This window comes from Polypterus senegalus, unplaced genomic scaffold, assembly GCF_016835505.1.
Source record: "Polypterus senegalus isolate Bchr_013 unplaced genomic scaffold, ASM1683550v1 scaffold_567, whole genome shotgun sequence".
NCBI classification, from domain to species: domain Eukaryota; kingdom Metazoa; phylum Chordata; class Cladistia; order Polypteriformes; family Polypteridae; genus Polypterus; species Polypterus senegalus.
The window spans coordinates 9,961-25,000 of NW_024378375.1; the positions used below are offsets into that span (position 1 = coordinate 9,961).

At 53.3% G+C, this 15,040-nt stretch overlaps 2 protein-coding genes across 2 annotated transcripts; one reads left to right on the top strand and one right to left on the bottom strand.

Annotated features, from left to right (window-relative positions):
* Nucleotides 1–623: 623 nt before the first annotated feature.
* Nucleotides 624–5,822, top strand: LOC120519577 (B box and SPRY domain-containing protein-like). Its single transcript, XM_039742522.1, has 7 exons — nt 624–901; nt 1,279–1,576; nt 1,684–1,782; nt 2,751–2,981; nt 3,277–3,302; nt 4,290–4,414; nt 4,502–5,822. The coding sequence occupies exons 2-7, from the start codon at nt 1,307–1,309 to the stop codon at nt 5,032–5,034; spliced, it is 1,284 nt and encodes a 427-aa protein (XP_039598456.1). The 5' UTR covers nt 624–901; nt 1,279–1,306; the 3' UTR covers nt 5,035–5,822.
* Nucleotides 5,823–6,466: 644 nt separating this feature from the next.
* On the bottom strand, nt 6,467–13,421 carry LOC120519578 (ectonucleoside triphosphate diphosphohydrolase 8-like; the record flags this gene model as incomplete). Its single annotated transcript, XM_039742523.1, has 7 exons — nt 6,467–7,373; nt 7,466–7,603; nt 7,706–7,816; nt 10,599–10,865; nt 12,163–12,393; nt 12,888–13,047; nt 13,138–13,421. Coding segments are annotated over 7 exons (1,386 nt in total), but the record flags the coding sequence as incomplete, so codon positions are not given.
* Between the last annotated feature and the right edge of the window lie 1,619 nt (nt 13,422–15,040).

Sequence of the window (15,040 nt, forward strand, 5' to 3'; positions counted from 1 at the left end):
CACTGGGATGTGAATCCCGGGTGTCCTCACCACTGTGCCACCTTGCTGCCCCAGGACATCCATCAGGGTAAGAATTCATATTGGGCAGAATTAGCATGGCCAGTGCCGGAGGATGAGCGGAAGAAAGGCGTACACGCTGGAAGCGTGTAGTGGGTGGCTGGTCTGGGGGTCTCTGAATTTTCCTGGTCTGTGTGTCTGTTAAGTTGTCAGAGGATAAAATCAAAAGACTCAGTGTCCAAAAGTTAAAGATTTAATCCAACAACTGGACGCAACAACAAGAAACAATAAGTCCTCCGAACGTTTAGTTGTTCTTATCACTCTCTCTTGTATAGGGTGGTCCAGATCTACTTATGCAATTTTCATTACACTATAACTTATTAAGTTTATTATATAGAAAATCACCCGAACTGGAATCGTCCCACCATAAATCAAAGTCATTCAGACGATCTGGATCTGCATAATTAGATCTCGACCACTCTGTACATCTTCTCGATCTCCACCTCGTGGCCAAAGTACAGAACATAACAGTGTCCCTGTCCGCCAGTGCTGTGACACTACCCCCTGCCAATGTCCCCTTTGTGCCCTCTTTGAGAGCTGACGCGCTCGTTACACACACCAACAGCCGATCGCGTCGCCGGCTCGCAGCTCCGAATTCCCGGCGGTTTTCATTTCGGCGGGACTTGCCGAGTGGGCTTCAACGGGGTGGCCGCACAGATTGCCAATCTGGACTCACCGGCCGCTAACACAACGCCACACAGCCCAGAGATGCCCGCCTGCCAGCCAACCAAGCCAAGTTCTGGGAGTGAAGCAGGAAGAGCAGCGCGACCGCAAAAGGACAGGAAGGAAGTTTCGTCAAAGCACCTGGGCAGGCAGGTGTGCCGCAGCGGCAGGACGTGGACAGGTAAGGCGATTTCGGAGCCCACCTCGATCTGCGGTCGTTTGGGTAGGGGCGAGGGGCGCGCGGTGGGCGCGGCGGTCACGTGTGTGTGTGTGTCTTTGTAATGTCACCTGTCCCGCGTTCCCAGTCCCCCGTCAGATTCTTCACGCGCCTCCCTCTGCTAAGTTTAAGTGCCCACAACTCCCACTGCCCCGCCGCTCGATTCCCAGCCTTCCGTGTCGCCCGACCCCGAGGTGTCGCCTGTCCCCGCCCCCCTCACTCTGGATTTCTGCTGACCGTTGTGTTTGTGTTGTAAATGATTGAAAGCCCCCAAGCAGTTTCCCGGGGTGACCTTCTCCGGCACTTCCGCATTTGCCTGTCACTTTCTTACCTGTGCACAGGTGCGGCGAGCGGCGGGCAGCACTCACGATGGCTCAGGCGACCGAACTCGATGTGGGTCCGCGGGATCAGCCAAACGACAAGACCGAGAAGAGCCGAGCTGTGCTGAGCGGAGCCGAGGACCCCGACGGCGACCTCGAACTGACGGGGACAGACGACCGCCGGTGCAGCGAGCACCGCGCGCAGCTCGACTGGTTCTGCTGGACCGAAGATCGGCTGGTGTGCTCGAAGTGCGCCATCACCGGAGAGTGCAAGGGACACCGAGTGACGTCCGTGGGCGAGAGAGCTTCGTCCCTCAGGGTGAGTGGCCGCCCCGGGGAATGAGGGGTGTGGTGGGTTTGGGGGTGCCGAGTGGACGGAGATGACCACCCATCTGTGTTTCCCTCTTTCTGCCTTTTCTGCTCCAGAACAAGCTGGTTGACCTTTGTGAGAAGCTGCAGCTGAAGAGGAGCGCCGTCGAGAGGTTCACTGAGGTCACCCTGCCAGCCAGAAAGGTGGCCGTCCAGGTGGGTCACAGCTTGGGGACTTGCGAGGGTGCAGCCCACTCTAAGAAACTGACTGATGGTGGACACGACTGCCTGGTCTGCAGTGGAGGTGGCTTTTATGTGTCTGTGGTTTAAGATCTCTGAGGTCTGCAGCAGCCGTCATGTCCTCGTGTCTTGGCAGACTCAGGAACATCTCATGCCGCCTGTGCTTTAATGGACGTGGTCTCCTCATAGTGGATGTGGTCTCCGTACCTGTCTGGTTTATAGTGGACGCAGTTCCCACATGGCCCCCCATTCATAATGGGCCCATCATCTTTGTGGAACTGGTGTGCGGTGGACACAGCGTCTTCATGTGTGTGATTTACAGCTGATGATGTCCCCTCATGTCTGTCTGCTAGTGGACGATGTCCCCTCATGTCCTTCTCTAACAATGAGCCCCGTCTTCTCCTGTCTTGTTTTTATGGTGGACGCAGTGTCCACTTCATAGAGGATGTGGTCTCATCACGTCTCTTTTTATTGATGGACACCATCATCTCATATTTCCTATTTATAATGGTTGCAGTCTCCGACTGTCCCCTTTCTTTCTTGTGGACACAGTGTCCATTTGTCACCTCTTTATTGTGGACACCTGTGTGTCCTCAGGAGCCCCCCCAGTCCCCCCACATGATAAGTCTGTTGTACAGGACAGGAGTTGGCCGTCTAGCTGGACCGGTCAGTTGGAATGCCCCAGGTGGGCCGCCCAGCCTGGCCGAGTAGCCAGTCTTTCCAGTGCTGGCCTGATTGCTGATTAACCAGACTGGTTTGGTCACCTCTGGGGCCTTAATTACCTTTGCTGGTTTACTCAGGTGACCATGACGAGTGGGTCAGCGAAGGGTCAACAGCCCAGGGGCAGCTGTGTCGGAGGTCTCGAGTGTCAGTCGGTCCATTGCAGGCCAGCTGGACTGGTCAGTCCTCAAGTGCGTCATCATCTTTTCCGGTTGTTTCCGCAGGCCGATGCCAGTGCGGCTCGTGAGGTGGTGGTCCAGCGCTTCAATCTTGTGCGGGACGCCTGTGAAGAGGAAGAGCAGCGCCTGCTGGAGGTCATCCACGGCGAGGAAGAGCGGGCCAATCAGAATGGCTTGACTCAGAGGGCTCACTGGGCCGAGTCTCTGCAGCTCATCTCCAGCATCCGAGACCACCTGGTCAGCGCGCTCACTGAAATGGATGACCACGACATTGTGGTAAGGGGCACCATTGACCATTGACTTGTGGGGCGCACACCTCAGTCTGAAGGGGTGGCAGTTGTGACCTTCACTCTGACTCTCCACCAGGTCAGTCACCACTGATCAAGCTGTAGTGGAGTTGGCCACCTGCTGGTACCCCCATGTCATTACACAGGAGAGGCTGCCCTCCTATTGGTTTAGGGGGTCAGTGACCTGTCCTTCATGGTGTGATTTGGTGGTTAAGGTAGGCAGGTGGTCAAACATGTTGTCTGAAGATCCCCTGACTGACTGCTGCTTCTCTTCTTTTTCACAGATGTCCACCAAGAAGATCTTAGAAAAGTAAGCACCGTCCACCACATCAGGTTGTAATTAGGGGCTTGGAGGTAACGGAGGGCACAGACCAGTCTAACCAGATCTGCATAACTGGTGTGTCCACCCTGACCTTCTGTAACAGCAGGTCCAGTACAGATGTGCTTTAGGACCCCTGTAACAGGCCCAGCAGGAGCTGATTGTCCAGCAGATACCTGGCCAACTGACATTAATAGAAACTAGAAAGTCAGTCCAGTCTAACCAGTATGTCCAGTTTGTGATCTGTGGCCCTGCATGTCCACTCTCAGACCACTGAAACAGCTGCTGTGTCCTGAGCTTATGCCGGCCATCAGTAGGGAGCCATTTATCTGCTCTGAGATGGACAGTACTGGTGTGAGCCCAGTAAGACCGGTTCAGCCAGGACAGGGTCAGTACAGAGCAGTATGGACTGGTGTAACTAGTGTGTGCATCTGTGTGTCCATTCTCAGACCATTAACACAGAAGAGCCAGTAGGTGTCCAGTATGGATGTGTGGCCTCAGGTGTCCACTGTGAAGCCGTCTGCTCTCAGATGAACATGACTGGAGTGAGCCCAGGACCAGTTAAACCAGTGGAGAAGAGCAGGGCCCAGTCTAATCAGCGTGTGTAACCAGAGTGAGTCCAGCATAGACCAGTATAACCAGTGGGCACTCAGTATCAACCAGTCCAGAACACACCAATAGGCACCAGTTCAGCCAGTGCGTGTCCAGTCCAGGTCCGCTCTCAGATCTGTGGTCCTGCATGTCCACTCTCAGGTGGTCAATGCTGAACTTAGACCACTGCTCAGAGTGGAGTCCAGTCTAACCAGTACGTGTCCAGTACAGACCCTTAGACCAGTGTACCAGAGGGTCTATGCCAGTGTCTCAGAAGCATCCATCACAGGCCTGCCCTCACACCAGCATGGTGGTCCCTGCTAATGCTGGTCCCCTCAGGGTTAGGTGGACTGTCCACTCACTGGCTCTCCTTCCCCCCCACCACAGGGCTGAGGACGCAGATCACGTGCTGGAGCCGCTGGACTCCAAGCAGCTGGACTTCGACTCGAGTTGCACCCGCAGCCCCCTGCTGTTGGGAATGTGGGCGACGGCAGCGCTCATGTGCAGGGCAGGTGAGTGAGGGACAGGCCAGGTGAGTGACCGCCGCCCGGGGAGTCCCACAGTTTGAGTGACGCTCGCCTTTTCTGCTGCCCCTCCAGCTCCCGCCACCCTGGCCATCAATGAGAAGACGGTCAGTCCTCTGCTGGGCATCTCTGCTGACCTGCGCACGCTGACCTTCCTGCCCAAGAGGGAGCGCAAGCCCTGCGAGTACAGCCCTGAGCGCTTCGATGAGTGGCCCAATGCCCTGGCCGTGCCACCCTTCAGCAGCGGGGTGGTCACTTGGCTTGTGGAAGTGAAGGGCAGCTCGGCTTACAAGCTGGGGGTCACCTATAGCCGACTGGCACGCAAGGGCAAATCCAGTGAGACGCGTCTGGGCTACAATGTCCACTCGTGGGTCCTGTCGCACTATGAAGGTGACTACTGCTTCTCGCACGCCGGCCACCACCGGTCCCTGCACCTGCTGCGCCGTCCGTCCCGAGTCGGGGTGCTGCTGGACTACGCGGCCGGGCAGCTGCTGTTCTTTGACCCTGAGTCCTGTGCCATCCTGCACTCGCACCACGGTCAGTTTGAAGCACCACTGTATCCGGCCTTTGCCGTGGCAGACCGCAGCATCACCCTGCTCTGCAGTTAGCATGGCTGACCAGTGGCCTCCACGTCCATCGCACAAGGACACAAGGACCGCTCAAGGAGATGGAGGCCCAGCAGGCACCAATCAGACCAATCAGAACATGAAGCCCCTCGCTGGACGGCACTTCCTCCGACCTCAGGAGAACATCAGGGGTAACTGGGAAACGAGGAAGCAGTGAAAGAGCCGGGAAAGAGTCGATGAAGGACGTTGAGAGCAGATAGACAGCGGCCGGCCGTCTCCCACTCACTCCTTGTCCAGTTCCAGGAACAAACCACAGGTGGGGTGCCCGTTCATTTCAGGGTCCACTCATAATGGGCAAAATTTAGGGTTGCCAAATGAAATGTCCATCTTTGGGATATGAAAGGAAAATCCAGACTGGGATTTGAACCCGGGACCTTGGGACTGTGAAGAATCAATATTTAGATTTTGAGATTTTAATCTTCTAAATGAGTGCCAGTTTGTGTCCTACATTTAATTCTCAAAGTGGCATCAAGTGCTAAGGTGGCTTCAGAGGGCTAAGATCCACCATCACTTGGGCTGTCTGGGGGTGCGCCAGTTGGCAGAATTGGCATTAATGTCAAGGTCAGCCTGTGCCACACAGCATCCAGTATGGCTGGCTTACCCACCAGGAGCACCATGGACCCCTAAAGTCAAAGCAAGGGAGACGCCTGCCCTGTTGCCAGGGCGCCCAGCCTTCCGCTACCCACTTTATACATTTCCACCATTTTGATTGTTTGATCACAGCGCTCACTTTAAAAGGTGCTCTATAAAATAAAACTTAATGGATGTCACTAGTCTGTCACTTTATATGTCACTTGTTATTTTCTATGCTGGTCATGGTTCCCTGCTGCCAGGCCTGCACGTGAAGCGGTGCCAGTGTCGGATACACCTTTGTGGTCTGTCTGCACAGCACACGTCACTGCATGCTTCTCCACTAGAGGGCAGCAGAGTCTTAGATTCTGCTCATTGGCATCGGAGCTCTGGTCAGGGTGGCTCACTACTGGACTGGCATTTATGAGATGGTGCCCTGCAGCTTCTTTTTCTCTTGATTCTCCCTGCAGCAGGGCACTGTTGCACTTCCCCACAATAAGCCGGGCAGGACATTTCTTGTCCTGACAGGCATTTGATGACATCTCTCATGTGACAAACAATGTGAAGGTCAGCCCATCAGGTGCCCCCCTCTCCATGCCCGGGTGCATTGGCCTTACATTCCAGGCTGTCCTGCTCAGAGTCAATGGCAGCAAATGAGTTCAGTGTGCCCATTGTCCAGTAGGGGGCACACTTGTTAGCTCTGCCAACTTCAAAACTTGTGCAACACCCCTTGGGTAACAGAGTGGCACATCAGCTTAGTTACATGGCTGAGTGGGATTGGGGGGGAGGCAGCACACGTGGACATCCAGTCCTGGGGGGCACAACTAAGAGGCAACTCGTAAGATGACGGCCACACATTTATTCATTCAACATGGCGTCCATAAAAGGTACAAAAAAAACAAACAAATAAACAAACCAGCAAACTCCCAGCTTGACCAATCACAGGGCAGCATGGGGGTTGGACAGATGACATCAGCACAGGGTCCTCAATGCATGGGGGCAGTGGGGGGGTTCAGGGGTCAAGCAGGAATGCCTTGTGATACCAGGATATACAGGGGATGCTAATATAGTGGGCACCACGGAGGGTCAATGGTAAGATGGGAACTGAGGGGTTTAAGGAAAGGCCCTGAACAAAAGGGTGGGGTTCAAGCATTGGGGGCATCAAAGCCAGGAAATCTGGAAGAAGGGGTCAGGGGTCACATATGGATAGTACAGTCAAAGGTCAGTGGTGGGATGGAGAGGTCACGTGGAGAACAGGATCAAAGGTCAATGTTAGGGGTCGGGGTCCAAAGTCAACAGTTAAGTTCAAGGGTCAATGGTGAGAGGAGAACTGTGTGTGGGTGTAGGGAATTTCAGCAGTAAAGGGTCAGAGGTCAGGGGGAGATGCACGTGCATGTGTGTGGTGACCCATCATTATGCCCAAACATGGAAACCCCCTGTAGGTTCAGATCTGCTCTGCTGCTCACCAGTCGTCCACTCCAACAGCGTCTGGACCCACAGATAGCAGAGACAGACTGCAGGGGTCACTCGTCACACACATCCAGTCTGTCCGGGCCTCAGTGGTCAACTTTCCAAAGACACTGGACACTAAAGGCCAGCAAGCAGAGGAATATGGAAAAGACGGTGAAGAAGATGGAGGCTGTCCACTCGCCTGAACCCTGACCTCTGACAAGGCCGGGGGACGTGGAAGGGATGAGGTTGGTCAAGTTGAGCATGTAGCCCAGCGTCCAGCCGATGTCCATGTCATCCGCCTGTGGGACACACAACGACAAGCAGGTAAGATGCCAGGTGGTGCCCACCTACTGCCCTATCACACACACACACACACACCCTCGGCCAATACCTTTTTCTGGAACTGAATGTTGTCCCAGGATGTGCCGTTGAACTTGTAGCCGTTCACCAGGAGGGTGGTGATGTAGTAGCCTGAGGCGCAGTAATCACGCAGGCGGTCCTCCTTCTCAGTGGGGTACTCGGCCTTGAGCTGAAAAACACGAGGGAGGTGAGGACACGGTGGGCACTGCTGTCACTGGCACACAGACAGAGAGTGACAGACAGACAGACAGACAGGCGGGCGGGCACTCACCTGAGCCCAGGTCTTCTGGCAGAACTTGCTGATGGTGTCCAAAGTGACGCTGAGCGATGCTTTAGGGGTCAACTTTAAAATGTCAAACGTGTAGAAAAAGGCAGAAAACGCCTGTGGACAGCAACAAGAGGGGGCAATTAGCATGGGTGGGGGGTAACCATGTGCCCCTGCCACACTGCTCAGCACTTCACAGGGGACTCCATTACACACAGCATGGCCAACATAGTGAGACCCGACGTGGATGCTTGTCACGGTCATCCTGAAGCACTGCATGGACTCACAATGGCGCCTGACGTGGTCAGTGAACAGAAATGCCTGCAGTCATCTAAGACAGCGCCGTGCCCTGACGTGGACACTCGTATGTCATGGTGGCCATCTTGGGCCTCGTGTATAAACGGCGCGTACGCTCAAATCGCGATGTATAAAACCTAAACTTGGCGTAAAGCCGCGCATATTTCCACGGTAGCTCATACCCTGACGTATGTAAGTTCTGGGCTCGGTTTGGCGGTTTGGCAGACTGGCAGCACCCAGCGTCAAAGCAGTGCTACTCTTCCAGTGTGGTTTCCCTTTCTTTTTCAGATCAACATCCCTTTATCAATACACTGAAATTAACCGCATATTGTTTATTAGTTTAAGGCACTTGATTGTAATTAACCAGTAGCAATATAACGGTCCACAGAATGGCCAGGCTTTAGCGCTGTTAGGCCGGGTTGATACGTCACGCGACATGATGCGCGTGCCTGTGGACGCTACTGCTACGTAAGCGGTGTGCTGGTCATACTGCGCGTGTACTTTACGTAAATCTGGAAGATTCCACCAGGTGGCAGTGTAAGATATCATCACGGGGAGAAAACATTCGGCTTCGCGGTGCTGTGAATTGCCTGAAACACCCGTTAAATTCCGAGGACACCTTACCGTCACATCTCTGAAAAGGATGATTAATAATTACATCTATCAATCCGGGGTTGTGCCCATTCCAGCTGGCACAAGGGCACGAGGCAGAGACAATCCCTGGATGGGGCATCAGCTCATCGCAAGGTGAATACACACACAGTGGCGTCATTTACGATGGGGAATATGCGACGCTTGAATATCAAAGCACCACGAATGTATTTGTACGTCGGCGTTTTGCTTCACCACATCGAGCCGTTCATCAAACATCGAAGCGCACACATCGATCTGCAAAGCGGCTTTCTGTCACGTGCGGATAGTAAACAGAGACTCTGACGTCACATTCCGACTTTATCACACTGCGCCCCCCACACAACACACACACCTGTTTGGTGGGACTGCAACTCGCGCTCGCGTCGCGTTAATTTCTGAGGACCCGCTCCGGTGGCGAGTCAAATGAACGCTGGGAACTCGCAGCAGCCATGATGTGTGCGCGTACGCGTTATGAACGTGAAGTATAAACGAGCCGCTGAGGACATCGCCAATGGAAGGATCAGAAGAGAGCGCCTCGTATCGACAGATGATGATGATGATGATGATGACAAGCTTCTCAGTCGATAATTTTGAGGAGTTTTTAGTCGCAGGAACTTATCAACATGAACTTGCTGACCGATCGGGTATTTCGCAAACATCACCGAGTCGCGCCATGCCCGCTGTATAAGATGGTATTATCCGCTTGTCATCCAGATACATATTAGGCTTCCTCACACTGTGGTTGAACTGGAAAACGTCAAAGCGCATCAGGCAGCAATGTCCGGTTTTCCAAATGAAATCTTAGTGGTCAGCTGCACACACATTGCTATGACAACGACACCGGACGCCGGACAAGTGACATCAGCAAAGGACAAATCACCAAAAGAATGATCTGACATTACATCTTCTGCAGCAGAGGCAGCTCCGCACAGTCGCAGGGGCTTCTAGTGACAGGTGTGACAAAAGGCACAGCAAGTCCCCTCAATAAAGAGCAGAGAATCGATCAGCTGTGTCGCTCGCTGGGCGCCTTTACACAATGAGTCTGCTTATGTGAATAGAAAGCATTTCCCCTCTAAATGTGCGGTTCTCCAGTCCACAGAGCCATCGGACTGCCTTACCACTTGGTTTGAATGTAATTAGCAGAACGTGAAGACGGGTAATGAGATGCATTTATTTTTTAGCCAATTCATTTAATTGGTGGTCAGCATTCCGCAGTACCGCCCTCATATCCTAAATGAATTGGCCACACCTCTTACTTCATCCACTTTGTAACTCCAGAACGACGTCTGTCCGCTCACAGCCAGAAGGCCACCCGCTGGTTACCGAGGTGTGTGAGCAGCAGCGCCACCAACACGTGGACTCGCGTCCTCAGCACGGGGGTCTGCTGTTGTCTGAAGCAGAATAAACAGACGGCGGGCTGCGACTCGCTTTTCACGGTGACTTTGACATCACAACTTTCTGAACTTGAACTTTGGAGTGTCTCCGCCAGGCTGTCCCACTCCATTGCTTTTCTTTTGTTGTTAACACCGCTGCTTAAGCCAACAAACAGGATGTTATTCTTTGCCTCCACTTCCTATTCGCTGAAATTCTTTTTAATCCCACGTGATTCTGCCATTGTCTTGTAACAAAGCACCGATAAAAGGGGCTGTCTATATTGATTTGCTTATTAAATTATGTGAAATTCTGGGAGGAGTCAGGGTGGGGCTGTAGGCGCGTGCACCTGCGTTACATTTCACGTTCGTTGGAATTTGGAAAGTTGGCGTGCGCACAGATTTACGCATTTGGATTTTTTTTTCCGTACGCCATGTTTTAGTGTGAATTGTGCGTACGGCGTTACACATGAGACCCCTGGTGATGAGGCGGACAGCCTGCTCTGGACAATCAGGGCTGCTGGTCAGCATCGCCTCTCACCAGACATTTTTACACGTCCACCCTGGCCCTGGACACCAGCTTCCCCCGGAGCACTTACAAAGAAGTTGCCGCTGATGGGGGGCTGGTAGACCCCATCAAAGGTGCAATCTGTTTTCGAGCTGCAGGCCTGGAAGTTGAAGATGCCCCTGATGATATCCTGGCACTTGCTGACATTGCCTGTCCCGGTGAAGATGACCAGCATGCTGAGGCTGGAGTTGCCTGAGTACGAGACACAGGGAGAGTTGAAGATGGCGCCAAGTGTGGTATTCAGCTGGTAGCCCGTGGGGTAGCAGGGGTGGTCAATGGGATTTGAGAGACTTGAGGGCTAAAGAAAACAAAGAGGTGGACAGTGAGAGACGCTGCTCTGGCATGGTCAGTGGGAAGGAGCCTTGACCAGCTGTGTGCCCAACAGGGTCAGTGAGATGGGAACACATCTGGTCAGCTGACCCTCCCCTGTGGTCAGTCACTGTGCTGTGAGTCACCATCTGGTCAGCTCAGGCCACTTGAGGAGGGATCAGAGTCCAGCGTCCATTCAAAGAGTCCACGACTCTGGTCATTTGTGTCCACTTAGTGGTCAATGACTGGAATTCACATTCGGGGTCACTTGTGCCTTCAGGGCGCGTCACCCTGCACGTTCCCGATGGCCTGCTCCTTAATGGTGAATCCTGTGAGTTTAGGCAAACACTCTGACCCAACTGTTGGCACATAACCAATGACAATGGGCACAGCCCTTCCCCCGACTCTAAGGAACAGACATGTGACCCAAGTATGTGGGCAGAGCTGGGGGGCTATGAGTAAACCCACACCATCCTGGGCAACTCCAGAGTCCTTCTCCTCCAGGTGAGGTGAGCCCAGCCACATCCAGAGGGCACGTCACCACCTGCCACACTAGCCAGAGAGGTCACGTCCCATGTCACATGCCTTCCACTGCCACCCGTGCCACATCGAGCCGGACCCTGATGACTGGTGGGTCCACTGCAAGGGCTTGGCTGCAGGGCAGGGCAGCCGTTTCCTTTTCTGCCGGTGAGGTTACTGGACCCTCGTTAAAACTTCATAAGGGTGGTCTGCAGTGCACTTAGTCTGGTCCCTTGCCTTTGGTGACCGCCCCCCACAACATCACTCCTAGGGTCACAAAGTGGACAGACGTTTTTAGGGGAGGGGCTGGAAGGTGCTCCTTCCATGGGGGACTTCATTGTTCTACTCCAGTGTCTCCAACTGGGGCAGACACAGGAGATGCTCGAGAGGTCAGTTCTCTCGGCTGGTCTGGGGACCCCTCAGTATCCCCCCAGAGGAAAAGGAGGAGATTGCAGGGAAAAGGGATGGCAGGCCATGTTTGTGCAGATTGGTGCCCCTGCAACCAGACAAGTGGCGGAACATGGATGGAGCTCATATTCTGGTCAGTCATGTCCACCCACAGTTTGAGGCCTGGGACGACCCCCCCGCTCCCCAAGTGGCTCACCTGGATCAGGTTGGCCTGCACCTTCTTCTTCACGGCCTGCTCCTTAACCATTAGTTTACATTGTGGTCAGTTTTGTTCACTTACTGGTCAGTGACTGGTTCAAGTTCTGGTCAGTCACGTCCACTCACAGTTCCCAGACCCCCCCGCACCCCAAGTGGCTCACCTGGATCAGGTTGGCCTGCACCTTCTTCATGGCCTGCTCCTTGCCGTAACACAGGTAGCTGTGCGTGTAGACGTTGTATTTGTTCCCGTAGAGGGTGAAGTTGGACTCGTAGTTCTTGTCTTTGATGGCCACGGCCGGCGTGAAGGTCAGCTGGGTGGACGCTCCTCCGAGATCCATCGCCCCGAGGGTCTTGGCACTAGTTGGCAGCTTCCACTTGCCTTCAAATGTGTACTAAAAGGGAGAGCGAGAGCGCCACCTGGTGAGAATGGCACAGCAGACAAAGTGGCCAGCGCAATAAGAAACAGAGAATGCCCCAAAGGAACTGACCAGAATGGACACAGAGCAAGTGACCAACACTCAGGCAAAATGGAAGACGTCAGAAGAGAGCTGCCCGCTTCTGCAAGAACAAGAGGGGAAAAAAACAGAGATAAAGTGACCACTGGTCAGAAAAATGAAGCAGGCCACAGAAAAAGTGACACCAGAAATGGGGCTGGTGTTGGACAAACTGACCCCAATGGAGATGATCTGACCAAACACCAGACCTGACAGACTTATTTGGCCACAGCCTCGAGAAACAAAGCGAGTGGCACTTGGGGACACGAGAACAGCAAAGGGCAGGCGACCAGCACCCTGAGAAGTAAAGCAGGCCACAGCAATAAGTGCAGAAGGAGAGATGGACAGGAGGGACAGTGGAGGAAACGACGAGGCCACCTGGATGGACTGACCTTGATGAAGGACTGCAGCAGGTAGTTGATGGTCACCCAACCGTAGGCCCCCTCCTCGTCTCCAGAGATGATGCGGGCGCCGCGGAAGTCAAATGGGTAGAGCTGGATGAACTTGGCCACCTCGGCCAGGACCTGGTCAGACTGGCTGGGGCTGGTAATGCTGTGGGATGGCAGCAGTAAGATGCTCAGTGCCCACCGATACCCCCTCCCCTCCTGGCGTGCTTGGCCCACTGTCCTCTGACCAACTTACTTAAGCAGTCGCATGCCAGCAGTGGCACCCAGGTAGATGGGAGCCTCCCGCTGCTTCTCTTGAGGGACAGCGGCCACCGCAGTGTCCAGGCAGACCTTGAGGGACTGACCGGCGGCCGGAGGGTTGGTGGCGTAGCTCGAGATTCCTGGGCCTGCGAGAAGACATTGAGAGATTTTAGGGGATAGTTGTGGATGGCAGACATCGGGGGGCTTGGGCCACCTGATGACAGACAGTGCTGTGACAAAGTATTTGCCCCCTTCCTGGCATCCTCCAGTTTTGTGTATTTGTCACAATGAGTGGCTTCAGATGTTCAGACAAAGTGCTTAATTAGATAAAGGGAACCCGAGTGAACACTGAGCACCATTTCTAAAGGGCCACTTCATGTCTTTAAGTTATGCCAGCGTGAAAAAGTAATTGCCCCCTTAGTTCTCAATCAAAGTTCGGCAAAAGTTCCACCCCAGCCAGCCCTGTTCCTCTACATCTGCGCCCATACTGAGTGTAGTCATCTCCATGAGATTTCTAGAAGAACACGAGGCCTCAAGCAAAGGGAATTCCAGAACAGAGGAGCAAATAAACAGATGTTGAAACTCACCGATCAGGAAAGCAAAGAGCGACAAAACCATTTCTGATGGGAGATTCCACCAATATCTCCAAATGGAGTCCACGTGGTACAGTGGGCATCATCAGAAGGTAAAGGGAACCCAAGTGAACACAGACCACCATTTCTAAAGGGCTACTTCATGCCTTTAAATTATGCATTACCTGTTATTCCATCGTGAAAAAGTAATTGCCCCCTTAGTTCTCGATCAAATTTCATCAAAAGTTCCACCCCAGCCAGCCCTGTTCCTCTACATCTGCGCCCATACTGAGTGTAGTCATCTCCATGAGATTTCTAGAAGAACACGAGGCCTCAAGCATTCCAGAACAGAGGAGCAAATAAACAGATGTTGAAACTCACCAATCAGGAAAGCAAAGAGCGACAAAACCATTTCTAATGGGAGATTCCACCAATATCTCCAAATGGAGTCCACGTGGTGCAGTGGGCATCATCAGAAGGTAAGCCTCTCTGCCAAAAAGGGCACAGTAAGCACTCACTCATTCATAATGTCACCAGAGGCGGCCGAAGAACATCCAAAGAACGACAGGACTCCATAGCCTCAGCTCAGGTCAGCATCCAGGACTCCATGATTAGAAAAAGATGGAGGAAAAATGAGAGAGCAGCAAGACAGAAACATCTGCTCACCAAGAGACACACCAGCACAAGAGGACCCCTGGATGATCTGCACGCCTTTAGGAATAACGACAGACAAACGAAAAGGCAAACTCTGTGGACAACACAAGGCCCGCTGTGTCTGCCGTTGGACAGCAAGAACTTCAGACCTTCATGGTGGTGCCGGTGTGATAAGGTGTGAAGGCTGTGGAGACGTGGCCTCATTGAAGGAACCAGGAATGCTGCATTTGAGCGGGGACATCCAGCCACCAATCTGTGACCTGAAGCTGAAGCTCCAGTAGGTCACACAACAGGACGATGTGCCAAAACACAAAAGCAAAAGTCCTGACTTGAACCCAAGTAGAGATGCTGGACCAGCAACTGATGGCCACAAACCTACTGGCCATCCTGCGAGGAAGAGTGGGCAATGTGAAGGAGTGCAATCAAACCAGTCGTGATTGGTGCTGCGATCAAGTACTGAGACCGTGGGGGCACAAGGACTGTTTAATAATACAAAGTCCTGATTTAAAAACTGCATTGTGTCTTCACTGAGGTCCCCTTTGTCTGAAGTATTGTGGGAGATTTGCAAAAAGCAAAGGAGATTACAGAGGCAAGGGGGCAAATACTTTTCTCAGAGCAATGTATATAGCGCCTTTCATGGGAAACAAAACACACAGGGACACAACACACTTC